The sequence below is a fragment of the Labrus mixtus genome, chromosome 15, assembly GCF_963584025.1.
Source record: "Labrus mixtus chromosome 15, fLabMix1.1, whole genome shotgun sequence".
Classification (NCBI taxonomy): Eukaryota; Metazoa; Chordata; class Actinopteri; order Labriformes; family Labridae; genus Labrus; species Labrus mixtus.
Genome location: NC_083626.1, coordinates 5,887,357 through 5,902,483, shown reverse-complemented (window position 1 = coordinate 5,902,483; position 15,127 = coordinate 5,887,357). Strand labels below are relative to the sequence as shown.

Here is a 15,127-nt window from a genome sequence, read left to right as displayed (position 1 = left end):
AATTTAACAGGACGAAACACTCCTGATATTTTGGTTGTGTTTGGTTGTAGCAATCGCAGGTCTGAAGGAGAGAGAGCCAGGAACCTTCCTGATCAGGGACAGTAACTCTTTTCAGGGGGCCTACGGCCTGGCCCTGAAGGTGGCTACTCCTCCCGCCAATGTCAACAACCACAGCAGCAAAGGTAAAGATTGTTCATGTCTTTCATTCATCCTTTTCACTCTTTAGTTCATTCCTGGTAATGTGTGTCACATTGCACTTATTCAACGGCTGTTGTAGACTTGTTGGTATTTGCAGCTTATTAGCAGTTCCTTTATTCTGTTACAGTGAACGACCCTCTGGAACAGCTGGTCAGACACTTTCTAATAGAAACAGGCCCTCGAGGAGTGAAGATTAAAGGCTGTCAGAATGAGCCTTACTTTGGTAAGACTTCCTTCTCCATCTTAAGGATGTTTTTCATCTTCGTCTGTCTGGAGGAAGTATTTTTATTAGCCTGAAAGGGAAAGTCAAAAGAAATATAATGATTATTTAATATGTTTTTTATCCTCAAGGAATGTAAGAGTTTTTTATTTCTTATTTGTCACCAACAGGGAGTCTGTCTGCGCTGGTTTACCAACACTCCATCACACCCATCTCATTGCCCTGCACGCTAAAGATCCAAGAAAAAGGTTGGCACACCTCCATTTTTAAACAATAGTTTTACTAACTCATTCTGAAAGATGTTTTTTTAATACATTAATATTTTGTCGATAATCTGTCAGAAAGAAGGGAGTAACAAAAAAAATCACGTTTCCTAAAGCCAAATGGGACTCCTTGAAAAGACTCGCTTTCTTTTGATCAACAGTCCAAATATCCAAGTTAATGTAAAAGAAGATTAACGTCACAAGTCTTGGCCTAAAGCGACATGATGCTCAGCATTTTTTTTTTTTTAAAGGAATATAAATGTCTCTCATGGTTTGCAACCTCTTTTTGTTTTCTGCATGTTTTTAAAAAATATGTGAAAAGTTTAATACAATGTAAATAAAGAAATAAAGCCTCAACCACAACTTTTAAACTTCAAGGGACATGTCAAGTATTTTAAATGAAATGCTTTTTATTATCTGATGTCCTGATTGTTTATCATCTGTATTGTCATTAGATCTGATCGGAGAGGTGCAGGAGGTTCAACCAGTGAGTAACATCAGCACGGCTGCTGACCTGCTGAAACAAGGAGCAGGTGAGATCTCCGTCCTGTCTCACTTCCTAAAGCAGGCTGTTGTATTTCTTACAACAAAAATGATCATTATATTATAATGATGTGTGCGTCTACGGCTTCTACTGATGTTACTCAGTAAATATAAATGTCATAAAATAAAAGATAGAAATAAGGCTGCATTCATTTACTATGATTTTACATAAAATGAACTAAACTTATAATGAATACAAACAATGGCACTGTTACAGGTCAGCTAAATAACACTCTGAGATCTGTCCAGTCTAACAGCGTTTAATGCCTGCCCCTCTCTCTCTCTGTCTGTCCCTCTTTCCTCAGCATGTAACGTCCTCTACCTGAACTCTGTGGAAACAGAGTCTCTGACCGGCCCCCAGGCCATCGCCAAGGCAACAGACGCTTCCCTCGGTCGTAATCCGCGTCCTGCTGCAACTGTCGTCCAGTTCAAGGTGACGTCGCAGGGCATCACACTGACTGACAGCCAACGCAGGTGAGAGACTCTCCAGTGGATTCACTTGCCTTTGACACAGCTGTGGTCTGAGGTTTTGTGTTTTTGGTTTGTCCATACATACATCTGGCTGTGACATCTCAGCAACACATCCATCCATCTTTTTATCATCTATACCGCTTATCCTGTTCGGAGTCACATGAACCACTTCCAGCTGTCAGTTTGGTGATCGTAACTAGGCAACAGCACTCCCCATTGCACCGCCTTGCAGCCTTCAGCAACACTTTTTAATTTATTGTATTACATGTTACATTACGAATTCATCTTAGGAGTCAATTAGTGTCTCATTTGGCTCCCTTATTAAACCTCTTTAAACCTGTTCTTCGTCTGTAGGTCCCCTCCTGTAAATGATCTGAGTGGCCTCGCTTGTGTCACCTGACTTATGCTGTTTAAATATTTTCAGTGCTCAACAATGGCCGTCCTTCACGCCTCAGTTTAACGGTCATTTTATGGAAAACACGAAAGAATGTAATGTGCAAATTGACTGGTTGGCCGAGGTGCTTTAACAAGTGGCAGTAATTCTGTTTTTTTTAAATCATTTAATCATTTACAAAGTGTTCTTTTTTTTTACAGTCATCAGTAGTTTGTAGACATTTGATGGTGAACAGTCATTACCTGATGAATGATGATGGGTAACACTGTAGCTACAACTACAGGTCATCAGTGTTACTGTGGACTTTTATAACATTTTACTGATGAAATGTCTCTGAAGACCTGTTTAACTATTTCTGTCTTTCTTCTTCTAGGGTTTTCTTTAGGAGACATTACCCGGTGAACAGTGTAACTTTCAGCAGCATCGACCCTAAAGACAGGAGGTAGGCAGTCGAAAGACAAAGAGGATCTGACTCTTTGTAGCTTTAGTTGGAACCAAAACTAACCTAAAGTCTGCAGAAATCTCAGACACATCATCACAACAATCAAACCATTCATTGCATCCGTGATCACTGCATTTATTGCTGTGAGCCCTGGCATGGATCTGTTTGTCTGTGTTCTGAGTGCAGTTGTTCTCCTGAGTAAATGATGTGAGTGCATGTGATCGTTTTGTTTTGCGAGCATGCTGGCTGCGGCCGAGGCTGCAGCTGCATCAGCTTGTTTGGCAGCTCTGAATGTGAGTGCTGTGTCTGAGCCTGGTTTCTGTCTCTTTCTCTTTTGGCTTCAGGTGGACTAATTCAGACAACACCACCGTTAAGTAAGTGCTTTGTTTGTGTTTGATGACTGGAAGAACGATCATATTTGTATGCATGTCTTCTTAAAAAGAGGGTGTGGCTCAAACTGTGACTGAGAAATTAGTGATACTTGAGCCTCTGCATGGCATCAGATTGCGTGCATGCCTTAGCGAAATCATTCTTGCAACCATTTTTTAACAATGGAAATCAAGTCCCACATGACCCCATGATCCTGGTTTTAATGTCAGTGCAGACAAATAGAAAATGTTTGTGTAATGACCTTCCTTCTGCTTCTTCTCATGCTCACTTACTTCATGTCTCTGCCTTTTCCCTCACATCATTTTTTTGACATTTCCTCTCTCAGGGTGTTTGGTTTTGTAGCCAAGAAGCCGGGCAGCGTGGCAGAGAACGTTTGCCACCTGTTTGCAGAGCTGGACCCCGAACAACCTGCGTCTGCTATCGTCAACTTTATCAACAAGGTCATGTTGTCACAGCGCCGATAGAGGGAGACAAAGACACAGACACAAACTCAGCAGATTGAAGACAATACTGACAAGTTACTATTGTTCAGTAATGGCCTAGTATTGCTGTTTTCTGAATAAGTGCCATAATACTATGCCATAACTAATTTACCACACACAGAGTTTCTTATTATTGGTGTTGAGACATTTTGAAGGCGATTTAAAATCTTAGTCCATGATCCAGACTGATTGTTTTTCCACTCGGTCTAATCCTAAACAAGGATTGGTTGGCAGTGTAACTCTACGTTTCATTTGTGATGAATGGGTCAGTGTTTTTGAATGAAAAATAAATTACAGAACACAGAGTTTCAAAACCTTGATGTTATCCGTAGACGAGGAGGTGTCAGAGGAGACCTCCATTATGCTTTGAGCATAAACATCAACCAGGGGCCTGTACCATCAGGAACGATTAGTGGATTATTCATTTAGTTTTCAGTATATTTCATGTTTTCTGAACATTTACATATTTAAAGGTACAGACACAGAAACAGCCTGTTCCGAGCAGGGCTGAAATAGAGGGGTTTATAGGCATGATCAAATACAGGATAATATGTGACCTTTAACATATAAAACATCAATTATTATGTGTAGTATTTTAAAAACTATCTTGATATTTTCTTAAACCCATAGCCTAATTGGAGTGTTTGTTTCTCAAATTTCTCCTGAAATGTGTAAATCAGTGTGATGAAAGATACAACAGAAAACAACAACAACAGAAAACTCAAAGTACTTTTTCGATTCTCAGATTTTTTTTAAATTTTCAAAATCCAACCCAAGTCCTTAAGCTCTCAAATCACTGTTACTTCATCAGCTTCTTACGGCCTCTGATGATCTTTTAAGGTCATTTTATGATTTAGTTTAGTTTAGTATTTGAGACATATTGCTCCTTTAATGTGTTCAATCATTCATTTTATTTAATTTTTCACCAAAGAGAGTTTGAACAACAATGAACTCATGGTTTGAAGTGGAGTGTAATGACAGTTCCGGGTTAGTCAAATCTGAAATACCAACCAAGTTTTAGAGTTTTATGTCACTTTGTTTGACACTTAAGTTTTAAATCATTCATGTTAGAGAGGAATAGACTCATCTGAAGACAAGTTTTCTTGTACAATTTGTTCATGTGATGCTATATTCGATAATGCAGGTTTGTTATCAGAGCTGGATTGGAAAACCCAGATCGAATGAACATCCAGCTCATGATAAAAGTTATCAAGCATCAGCAACATTAAGCCAGACTAAGTTGAACTTCATGACACAGGCTCCTGGTTGATTGAAGGTTATAAGCAGCTTTCTTAAAAACAGTATCTTGTTCTGTTTTGTGCCGAGTGTAACAATGGAAGTCAAACTTAAAGCAGCTTCGAGGACACACAGACGGTGTGGAGAGGTTACAAAGAGGAGGTTTGGTTGCACTGTTTCTGGACAACAAAGCCCTCATAATGTTTGATATTAAGACATCAATAATAACTGTAGGTATAAACAGTGAGTGTATATTTTATGTAATGCTCCTATTTTGTTCTCTGTATAAAACGGACCAAAGCCCTGAGGATGTAATTCAGTCTGTGTAAGATGTTCAGGTGTTCAGATGTATGTATTTACAGCCACGCTTGCCTTCCACCTTTAGAAGTGTTCAACTTTGACTCATGGACTGTCAGTGACAATCATGTTTTTAGTTTGTTTTTACCCACCTACACAATAATCAGAGAGAGAGAGAGAGAAATAACTCTAATGAAAGTAATCATGAATGTGAGGTTTTTAACCTTTAATAAGTGTGTGTATGTTGGCGAGGGAGTGGTGTGTGTTGGTGTGTTTGGAGGGGATTTAGGTAAACATGTTGGGCGGGGTTTTTGTTACGTCCACTTTTAAAGAAAAAGCATGTGGAATGTGGAAAAAGCTCGAGGAGGAAGGACGCACAGAGTTGAAGCACACCATTGCCGTGAAACGTTTAGTTTTTCATTCACTTCTTTTTAAATTCAGACAGATTAAATGAACGGAGCAGAGACAGGTCAACACACACACACACACAGACGGTGGCCTGAAGACTGACGTACGTAACCAAAGACGAAGCACTCTTGTATTAATAAGCTTTCATCCAGTTATATTTTTGTACTTATTGCTTCTTGTATTTGTACTATGCATTTATTTAGTGTGTTTGTTAAACCCAAGAAAAGCAGTCCTTGTATTCACGTGATAATATATTGTGTTCTGTTTCCTTGTTCTCTATATGATGTAGTAATATATTTTCACATGCAGCTATAGCAGTAGGACAGCGTATGAGACATGCAAAAGGAAACGTTTGTTTGGAAAGGATGTGATGCTATTTCGTATGCCAAACAATGAAGAATAGAATTAAACTGAAATGATGTGGTACCTAAAGGGCTTCGTGGTCTCGTATTTTGGGGGGTTTATGGTTCTTACTGGAATGATTATTTGTATTAGATATGGAACTCGACGTTAGTTACATATCGGTTATTGGACTGACGTCGCTGATCCACATCACAACAACAAACACTCTCAGCTCGCACAGCCTCACTTTGAAGACGTTCAGACTGATCTGTAAGAAGTGGCCACAACCTGTCTCCATGGCGACGTTCAGACGAGACGGAGGAGCTCCTTCTGTATGATCAGAAGAACAATTCCTTAAATGTCTTCGCTCATTCGTGAAGAGTAAGAACAGTTGTTGATGAAGTGAACTGGCTCCTTCAAAGGATGCTGCCTCCGAAATGACCTCTAAATATTTGCCACACAACAACAAAAAATCATCCACCACCATTTGTGTTTTTAATGACTTTTGTTTATTCACAACTCATTTTAATTCCTGTTTAAGAACCGTTTTATTAAAAAGTAGTAAAATCTTTCATACATAAATTTACAAACAACTATCCCTTTAAAAAAAAAAAAAAAAATCACAATATTTTGAAGTCAACTGAATGACGAGAGAGAGATCTACAGAGAGGGGATGCTTCAAGAAAAGTCCTCCAACATTTACCTGCTGGTGTCACATCTTTGTGCTTCCTGGTCTGAAATGGACTATGAGAAGTTGGATGAGCCACAGAAGTGATGATTAAGGATGTTTTAACAAGAAAAAGAAGAGAGTGAGTTAGGTGATCAGCGATTAGGTCACTTCAAAATGAGATTTTTAAGCCATACCGTCATGAAAATCAAGTCTAAGAAAACTGTCTCTCTCTCTCTTTTATGTACATGTGTGCTGAATCCAGAATGCTGTCATGAGATTCTTTTTTTTTTTTTTTTTTTAAACTGTTCCTTGTTAAATATGTGAATGCCATTCTCAAAGGTAAGCGACTGTTAAATAAGAAAGGGAGCAAATGTAACAACATGTCCCAGTTTCAAGGTGCAAATACTAAATAATCCCTGCATTCAATCCACAACAGAAACAGCAGACCAGTTCCTTCCCTGTTAGCAGCATCTAGTGAAAGCAGTGTTATAACACAAAGGTCATTCAAGCTTTGCTGAAGGAAATTCTCATGATGGTGCAACAACAGCAGCACAGACAGACAGACAGACAGACAGAGCTCTGAGCGAACAGAGCCAATTAAAGGAAGGGCAGAAATGCTGTCCAGTCAGCGGAGAATGTCGGCCATTCATCTTAAAGAAAAGCTCTTTCTCTGACATTTGTCCTGCCAACACAAAACAAGGTCATGATGCGCCCTTGCTTGCGATGACTTGTTCAATGTTCTACTTTAGTTTTTTACCCATTAGAACATGTGACTCACTCTGCCTGAAACAGCAAAAACATTCAGCAAATCACGAGCAGGGACAATGCAAGAAAAGTCTAAAAGTGTTTGGCAAGAAAATGTCCACCACGTCTAACAACCACCACAACGAAACCAGGCATCTGTCGCCTCTGGCCTGTCCAATAGGGACAGTCCATTCACCCATCTTTTCCAGGAAATTGCATCATCATTTACAGCAACTTCTTTTTGACTATTCTACCCTGAGCTTAGAAAAAAAAAGAGCACCATTTGAAATTGTTGCTGCTGTTGGATAGAAACCATCCTGGAGTGTGCACCAACATCTCCCACGTCCTCCTCAGGCGTGAGTCGTCTCTTTGCAGGGCTCATAGCAGAGGGGTGCCGAGGCTTAAGGCAGGTGAGAGGGTGGAGGAGAGGAGGTGCTGCTGGACGTCTGTGGTGTTGGAGCCACAGTCGATGTAGCGGTAGGCCTCCAGGCTGTTCATGGATGTCCGCACCATGTTGGCGGTTTTCACTGTGGTTCTGAAAGCAACAGGATACACAAATGAAGAGCACGCTGCTGCTGCTGCTGCTGCTGCACACACACACGCACACAAAGGCTTCAGAAAACTATTGTGGCGACAGAAATGATCTCAGGGTAGATTTGCAGTTGGCTCTGTGCTATAAAAACACAAGGGTTCAGAAAGTAGATACGCAGAGTCATTTCCTGACTTGAAGACTCACAGCAAGTCTGAAGTGTCTTCACTCAAATGAAGAAGTGAATCTGAGTGCACATTTCGTTGGGTTCATTGAATATCGGAGCTGGATTTCACAAGACACGCCTTTAACCATGAAACTGCGTTTTACAGATGGACAAGCAACATCTGTTTTTTCCAAGTTGATTTTTGGGGCCTTTTTGTCTTTATTAGACAGGACAGATGAAGAGAGTCAGGAAATCTTGGGAGGAGAGAGACGGGGGTTGACATGCAGCAAAGGGCAGAGGTCGGATTCTAACCCACAGTCGCAGCGACGAGGACTATAGCTTCTGTACATGGGGCACACGACAAAACCGCTAGGCTATCAGCTCTCCGAGAAACATCAGTTCTGATCTTTTGTCTGTTGGTGTCGAATCGTTACACAGCCAATGATACAATCATGCACTTATAATCAAAACCATGAATTTAAAATTAAAATCAAATAAAAGTGTGTTTCTTTGCTTACAAACATATATTTTGTTTTGCTTATTTGTTTATGGAGGAAGAAAAGAGACCACAGGAGACAGACTGTGAACTATTTCCTACCATATACCTCAAAGAATCGATCCACATGCTGCGTCGTTGAAAGGTAAAGAGAAACTTACTGCATAAGAACGACGATGTTGTGGACCTTAATGCTGGGCATGGTGCAGAAGGCGCTGGAACAAACACAACAGAGAAACCTTTAGACTGATACACTCCAGCTAATCAACAGTATAAACATTACTCAACACATTTTGTCTGTTGAATTCATACATGCCTATTCTTTCAAACAGAAAGACTTTGTTCTGCTGTGGAAGGGACACTTCCACAACAGAGTGAGATTACTCATCAGAGGAGGATTTCGATGTCAGGGTTTAGTAAAATATTAATACTTTAAAGGTCCCATATTATGCTTTTTCTGGTTTTATATGCTCTTTAGTGTGTTTTCCAAGTGTCCTGTGCATGTTTAGACACATCTATGTGCAGAAATTCAAAGTCTGCGTAAATGCGACTTCTCCTACCTCCTCCTGTTAGCTGTAGCATTAGCTGCATGTAACACTCGGTTCTAGCCCCCCTCGATAAAAATTTGCCAGTGTGACGTCTTGTCAGTGTGATGTCACTGATCTAAGCCCATTGGCTCGCTGTGGCAAGCCCAGCAGCTCATGTTGCACGCCCATTAACTTCTGTAGCACGCCCACGATATGCCGTAGCCTGCGGTAGCACAGTAGTGCTAAGGTGCTAATGTTTATGCTCCCCTCGGAGCAAAAGTGGCTGCATTCACAATATGGTAAAACGGGCGTGACATTTCCGAGAACCGTGCTGAGCGACTGACCAATTACGGCAGAGCCGACAGGCCAACCAATCAGATCAGACTTGGCCCACGTGGGGACTCTGAACGTGGGCACTTCAGAGCCTTAGAGAGAGAGTCAGAAGCGAGCCGGTGCATGGAGCGGCAGTTCATGAACACAGACACTTTTTTAGAACTTTAGCTATTGTGAACATACTTTAGTAGGTACATAGATTAAATATACGAACCCCAAAAAGGGCATAATATGGGCTCTTTAACACGACAGCACGGTGTAATAGTGATGTCATGATGTGATGTGAGTCATGTTATCCTGTGTAAGATGTTAAAACAATATGTAGGCGTCCTATTGAACATACACTTTTATATCTTATAAAACAAACTGAAATGGATCAGATTTTACACAATATAAAAAGTGTTTTATCAGTTGTCATAATGGATGAGCTAATGATCATACTCCTTTAACACAGCGTCCGGCGCTGTGGAATCAGGGAGGTCTAAGAGAGTCTGCACTACAAACTGGAGATGAGGAGCGAGAACTGATGTTGACTTTCAAAAAACAGACTGGAGTTGCATTATGGGAAATGCAGGATCCAGGGTTTTTTTTGGAGCTTGATCAATACTTTGGACTTAAAGTCAGTGTCATTAGTCATTTGACTATTCTGTCATAAATCCATCTCTCATAGGTCCCCTGGTTTTGTTTTAGGTCTTCTAAAGTGCTGGAGCCGTCCTTTTAGCCAAAGAGACCTGACTCCTACTCAACAAGACTCTGTGGACACATTTCAATGTTACGTGTTCTTATATATGATAACTGTCTGGACAACATCTGAGCAGAGACACTTACTAGACGTAGGGTGCACTGCTGCCGATCGCCACACTGACGGTGTAGTTCACCTGCAGAAGATGGACACATCAGAAACAGACCCGTTACTTTCTATCTTCAGCTTCAGACTTGTGATATAAAAGAGTATTTCTAGAAGCAGGACATCAACTCAATAGAAACTACAGCTCCCATGAGCACTGTGATCAACAGTGTGGTTGAATATAAAAAATAAGAGGCTGGGGTCCTTTAAGCAGGCAGCCTGGGTTCGAATCCGACCTGTGGCCCCTCTCCCACCGTCTCGCTCTCCCCGATTTCTGACTCTGTCTGACCTATCTCTGGATAAAATCATAAAAAGACCCAAAATAAACCTTAAAAAATAAATAAAGAGGCTTTCACTACAGAGAAAATACTTGTTAGCAGGATTAAGTCATGCTTGCTTTTGTTCTTTTTTTATGGAATTTGTTGGCAGGAGCCAGGATGTAAGATTTGGAGTTTAAGTGAGTTGCAGATTGTGTTTTGTTTTTATGTCTTCAAGCATGAGAAGGACTCGTGCAGTCGAGCTGGGAGCACGCGTTCAGAGCAGTTTTATCAACCAGACACCACATCCTGTTCCCGGCACACCTACACATGTGCTGTACTCTGACAACACACTGAACTCTGTACCTACACCTGAACAAACTACTGATGACTCATTCTGTGCACACAAGACCATATTTACAAAGGAATAAAATATTTATTAAATTACTATGTCTTACATAATAGTCAACCCCCTTTGGACCTTTGCACACTAAGATTCATACAGAGTTATTACAGCATATCTGTTAGATTTACAGTCAAAACAAGTCTACAAAGCAGACTTATGCTGCATGTGCATCTTCACCTGATGGCTTCTGATATGACTTAGGGGTTTCCATAACAAAGCACCAGAGTCTTTCATATTTCTATGCGTTAAATATTTTTAAACCCTTGAAAATGTGCCCTTATCTTCAAAATGATGAACTATTTTGTGACTTTTCAGAGCATACAGCCTTATCAAATCCATACTGATGTGCAGTTGTAACGTTACAAAATATATGAAAGTTCAATGGGGTGAATACATATGAACATAAAAACCTATCACAGGAGTTAACGTATGCTTCATGCATGTGCCTTTTCTCTTTTACCTGACTGTCACTGAGCGGCAGGAGTGTGGTGACGTTGTGAATCTGCTGAGTCCCAATCACTGTCTTCATGTAAAACACCTGACAGCTCACACTGTCCACCGACACCGAGAAGAAGTTTGGGTTGCTGAGGTTCAGCGTGCTCTGAGAAGACAGAAAGTTAAAAAGTATGAAAGATACAGAGTAGACTATCACAACCATTACAACGTGTTTCATAACAATCTATTTGCTCACATTAAAAGTTAATGTGGAGTGGAGTGATCAGGAATACCACAGAAAGTGAGGAAATCTAATAAGAGCACAAACTAGTGCCTGAACGAGAGTTGCTCAGAGGCACACGAGGAGCTTCACAGAGGAAACATGTCTTGCATTGATTTCCTGTGAAATATCATTATGTCACAGAAAAGGGTCTACATTATTAAAAGACACATTTTGCACCTGCTGCTCTTGAATTTATATCACTGTAGTTGCTGATCCTTTTTTCTGTGGACCCACTAATCTGTTTATCCTCTGATCTCATTAGCTGTAATTTGGATGCATAAAAACAAAAGTCTGAATTCTGCTCTAAACTAAACGACCTGAGCGTCTGCCAAAGACTTTATTCAGTTCAATTCAGTTTGTTATTCTGCAGAAATATGAAGTTTATATGAAAGCTGCAATAGTTATTGAGATCATCACTGTCAGTAAATTCATGAGACATTGAGACCATTTTTCACCAGTTTTTTAAAGGTTTTTTATTTGGACTTTTTATGCCTCTATTTAGAGATACGAGGACAGTAGATAGAGTCAGAAACAGGGGAGAGAGAGAGAGAGAGAGACACCGAGACCGAGAGACAGACAGAGAGAGAGAAAGAGACCGAGGGAGAGAGAGAGACCGAGAGAGAGACAGAGACAGAGACAGAGACAGAGACCGAGAGAGAGAGAGAGACCGAGAGAGAGAGAGAGAGACTGAGAGAGAGAGAGAGACCGAGAGAGAGAGAGAGAGAGACTGAGAGAGAGAGAGAGAGAGAGAGAGAGAGGCAGAGACAGAGACAGAGAGAGACCGAGAGAGAGAGAGAGAGAGGCAGAGACAGAGACAGAGAGAGAGAGAGAGAGAAACTGAGAGAGAGATTTTGTTTGGTTTTGTTTGACTATTCTCACCTACAGTGACTTCATTATGTCCAACCCATTTTTATCAACCAGGGTGAGCTAAAACCTTTAGAGTTCAACAACAGCACAAACTGCAGCCTCCACAGTGACCGTACATTTGAATCAACAACTCTCAAAGTTTGAACAAAAATTGAACTTTATAACCGTCATGGAGGTGGAAGGAATGTTGGATTAGATTTAATTATTTTCAGCTTAGTGCACCATGTAAACAAACAGCTATGTATAATCAGCTACAATAGGCTGGGAGACAACTTACCGTCATGTTCATTAAGACCTTCTGATTGGTGGTGTCGAATTGTACAGTGACTGAGTGTATCCCATCGTCCATGACAACGACGGAGCGAGGGAAGAGGAAGAAGGCCCCGAGGGAGGAAGCCAGGAAGCACAGCACGATTGACAGGACCACATACAGCTTCCTGTGATACAACAAAATAAACGAGGCAGTTTGCAGTTTTTCTGAAACAATTTGACCTGTAACATTGGCACAGAAATACATACTGTATATAAGTATGTTTTTTGACTTACGTTCTTTGTGGCTGCAGCCTTTGGTCGCTGTATGGGATCAATGCAACCAGCTCATTCACTTGATCTAGAAAAACAAAGACAAACAGGTCATGCAACACATTGATTAGCGTTTCTCCTTCATATAGACACTTGAGACATATGGTGTAGACTCTTCAATTGCACAACAACAGTGTCTTTCATCACAGTAGAACTACTGATGCAGCCAAAATGATTTTAGTTTATTCTGCAGTGTAATGACTCTGTTGCCAAAAGTCATTACTTTAAAACCCATGCAACCAAAGGATCCTTAATGTTCCCAAGCTGGGAGTTTACTTAACTTAGATATTTGTATTCAAACATTTTCAAATTGCAAAAAACGGTTTGCTCTTCAACATACTTATAATAATAACCTTAATACAATCTTTCTGATTTAATTCTAATGATTTTGCTAAACTAAAACCTTGTGATTCACATATTTGTCAGCATGTTTTAGCTTACTCTGAGTCCAAAATTTACAGAGCACTTCTTAAACATGTTTATTTTGTTCTGTTTTATTGTTCTGTCAAATGTCTTGTACCATCTGAGGCCCAAAAAAGGTACAACGTCTCATGAAATAAATCTAGTTGGTTGAAAAACTTCAGAAATTGTTGGTGATGGGTTCTGAGTTCTGAGGATGAAACAGTTGAGATCCACCAATATATAGAATATACTTTAGTCAATGCATCCTATGATCAAGGTAACAATGAATGAGCTTTTAATTTACCAGAGAAAATGTAGGAATGCACCCGTTTTGAGGTCGGCACGACATAATAATATCCAGATTTATTAGAAATACATTTTGCGTCCTGGCGTTTATTATAACCATTTTGTATGTTTTTGCACGACTTATCAGAACATTACAAATCTTTTTCTTCTTAGATGTAAAATGCATTTTTGCAATCATGTACACATAAAGTAAGAGAAGTCAGATTGACTACCATGGCAACAGAAACATGCTGACACCTGTAGAGATGTGACAGTCACTGTATCAGCTGGTTGCACACAGACAGGTTAACTCTAATAAGAGATTAACATGCAAGACTTGAAAGAGTGTACTACAATGTAATATGTAACAAAGTGTTATTAACGTTTTTAAGTTTACTGCAGTCATTTAAAGCAACAGTTGTTCTTCAATGAAGGAACATTGTTGTTGTTGTTGTTGTTGTTGTTGTTGTTGTTTCTTCACGTCTCTACTCACATGAGGGTATCCGTCCTGTGCCCTGGCATGTCGGACACGTTATACTATCCCTGCCGGTAAACTCCACGTACGGGAACTGTGCGATATCCTCACGTCTGCTCATCCCATCCAAAGAGTCATTATCGGAGTCTTTATGTTCTCCTATCCGACCATTGCTCTGTCTGTCCGGGAGGAGTGACAGGCTGCTGCCGCTGCGAGACATCCGGATCCCCATGGTGACTCAAATCAAGCCAGAGTTTCCCCCGCCGACTACAGCTCGCCTGCAGATGGATGACAGCGAGCCATTAAGCCGGAGAAAAAGCTGGGCAAATGTAATCAGCTGTGAGTAACCCTGTGTTTGTTATTGAAAAGCAGTGAGCATCTCTATCACAGCAGATTCAACAACAACGAAGAAGAACTGGACGTTCTGTTTAAGCTAGTTAGCCAACAGAGATGTTCAACAAGTTGACCGACACAAACCAGCCAGAGACTCGAGTGTATCTGTCTGTGTCGTTGTTTACGTTACAACAACCTTACACAAACTTTACTTACCTTTTGGACAGAACAAGTTAAACATCGCCATGCTGAACTCGTATTAGCAGAAGCAGCACTCGCACTACTCGGCTTTCTGTCACACCAAAGTTGAGCTGCGTTCACGTGGTGTTGGAATAATCGGACAAACTGGTTTCCGACCGTTACAACGCTCACGAAGGCTGTTCAAAGTGAGAACAAAATGTGGAAATACGGAGAGACTTCGAACTTGCTGAGTTGACAGAGTTGGCTTTTTTCCTGAAGGAATATGACAGGGTAAAGAAAACGTTGAATTTATGGTGTAAAAAAATAACTTATTCGTCACGTATTAAAAATTTACTTCTTTATTTTTTTTCAGTTGCAACTTGGTATCACTTTGTTACCGTTTGTGGCTGTCCAGGCACAGTTATTTAGTTCACTTTAGTCCATACAAATATTGTTATTTTGTCTCTGCGTTGTTCCCACATTACAACTTTAAGCTTCTGAGCACACAGAAGTCAGAAGACTTCCACCCTCGGGAACAGAGACCATCCGAGTAGCACGTGAATGCAGCAATATTATGTTGCCTTCATGTGACCTAGGAACATTCACAATTCAGTTTCCAATGAG

General features: G+C 40.5%; 2 protein-coding genes across 6 annotated transcripts in view; one reads left to right on the top strand and one right to left on the bottom strand.

Annotated features, from left to right (window-relative positions):
- The window catches only part of tns2a (tensin 2a), a 57,518-nt gene extending 51,742 nt beyond the window's left edge, over window positions 1–5,776 (top strand). For 4 of the 5 annotated variants that reach the window (XM_061058357.1, XM_061058354.1, XM_061058353.1 and 1 more), the window contains 9 exons: window positions 51–182; window positions 326–421; window positions 589–666; window positions 1,137–1,214; window positions 1,530–1,698; window positions 2,463–2,531; window positions 2,876–2,905; window positions 3,247–4,074; window positions 4,181–5,776. In XM_061058357.1, coding sequence (XP_060914340.1) covers window positions 51–182; window positions 326–421; window positions 589–666; window positions 1,137–1,214; window positions 1,530–1,698; window positions 2,463–2,531; window positions 2,876–2,905; window positions 3,247–3,385 — 791 coding nt within the window. In that variant the 3' untranslated portion in view covers window positions 3,386–4,074; window positions 4,181–5,776. The remainder of the gene's footprint in view (window positions 1–50; window positions 183–325; window positions 422–588; window positions 667–1,136; window positions 1,215–1,529; window positions 1,699–2,462; window positions 2,532–2,875; window positions 2,906–3,246; window positions 4,075–4,180) is intronic. The other variant, XM_061058356.1, reaches the window with a different exon arrangement.
- Window positions 5,777–6,486: 710 nt separating this feature from the next.
- tmem106c (transmembrane protein 106C) lies at window positions 6,487–15,020 on the bottom strand. Its single transcript, XM_061057041.1, has 8 exons — window positions 14,540–15,020; window positions 14,009–14,268; window positions 12,793–12,856; window positions 12,524–12,683; window positions 11,122–11,262; window positions 9,980–10,029; window positions 8,453–8,506; window positions 6,487–7,635 (listed from the first exon to the last, which is right to left on the bottom strand). Exons 2-8 carry the CDS (start codon window positions 14,220–14,222, stop codon window positions 7,479–7,481), a joined length of 840 nt encoding a protein of 279 aa, XP_060913024.1. The 5' UTR covers window positions 14,223–14,268; window positions 14,540–15,020; the 3' UTR covers window positions 6,487–7,478.
- Between the last annotated feature and the right edge of the window lie 107 nt (window positions 15,021–15,127).

Excerpts from the sequence above, each read along its gene's own strand:
- tmem106c (XM_061057041.1), bottom strand. The coding sequence starts at position 14,222 with ATGGGGATCCGGATGTCTCGCAGCGGCAGCAGCCTGTCACTCCTCCCG. Across the intron at positions 12,857-14,008 it reads CACAGGACGGATACCCTCAT|ATCAAGTGAATGAGCTGGTT; the intron begins GTGAGTAGAGAC and ends TTGTTTTTCTAG. Across the intron at positions 10,030-11,121 it reads TGCCGCTCAGTGACAGTCAG|GTGAACTACACCGTCAGTGT; the intron begins GTAAAAGAGAAA and ends CATCTTCTGCAG.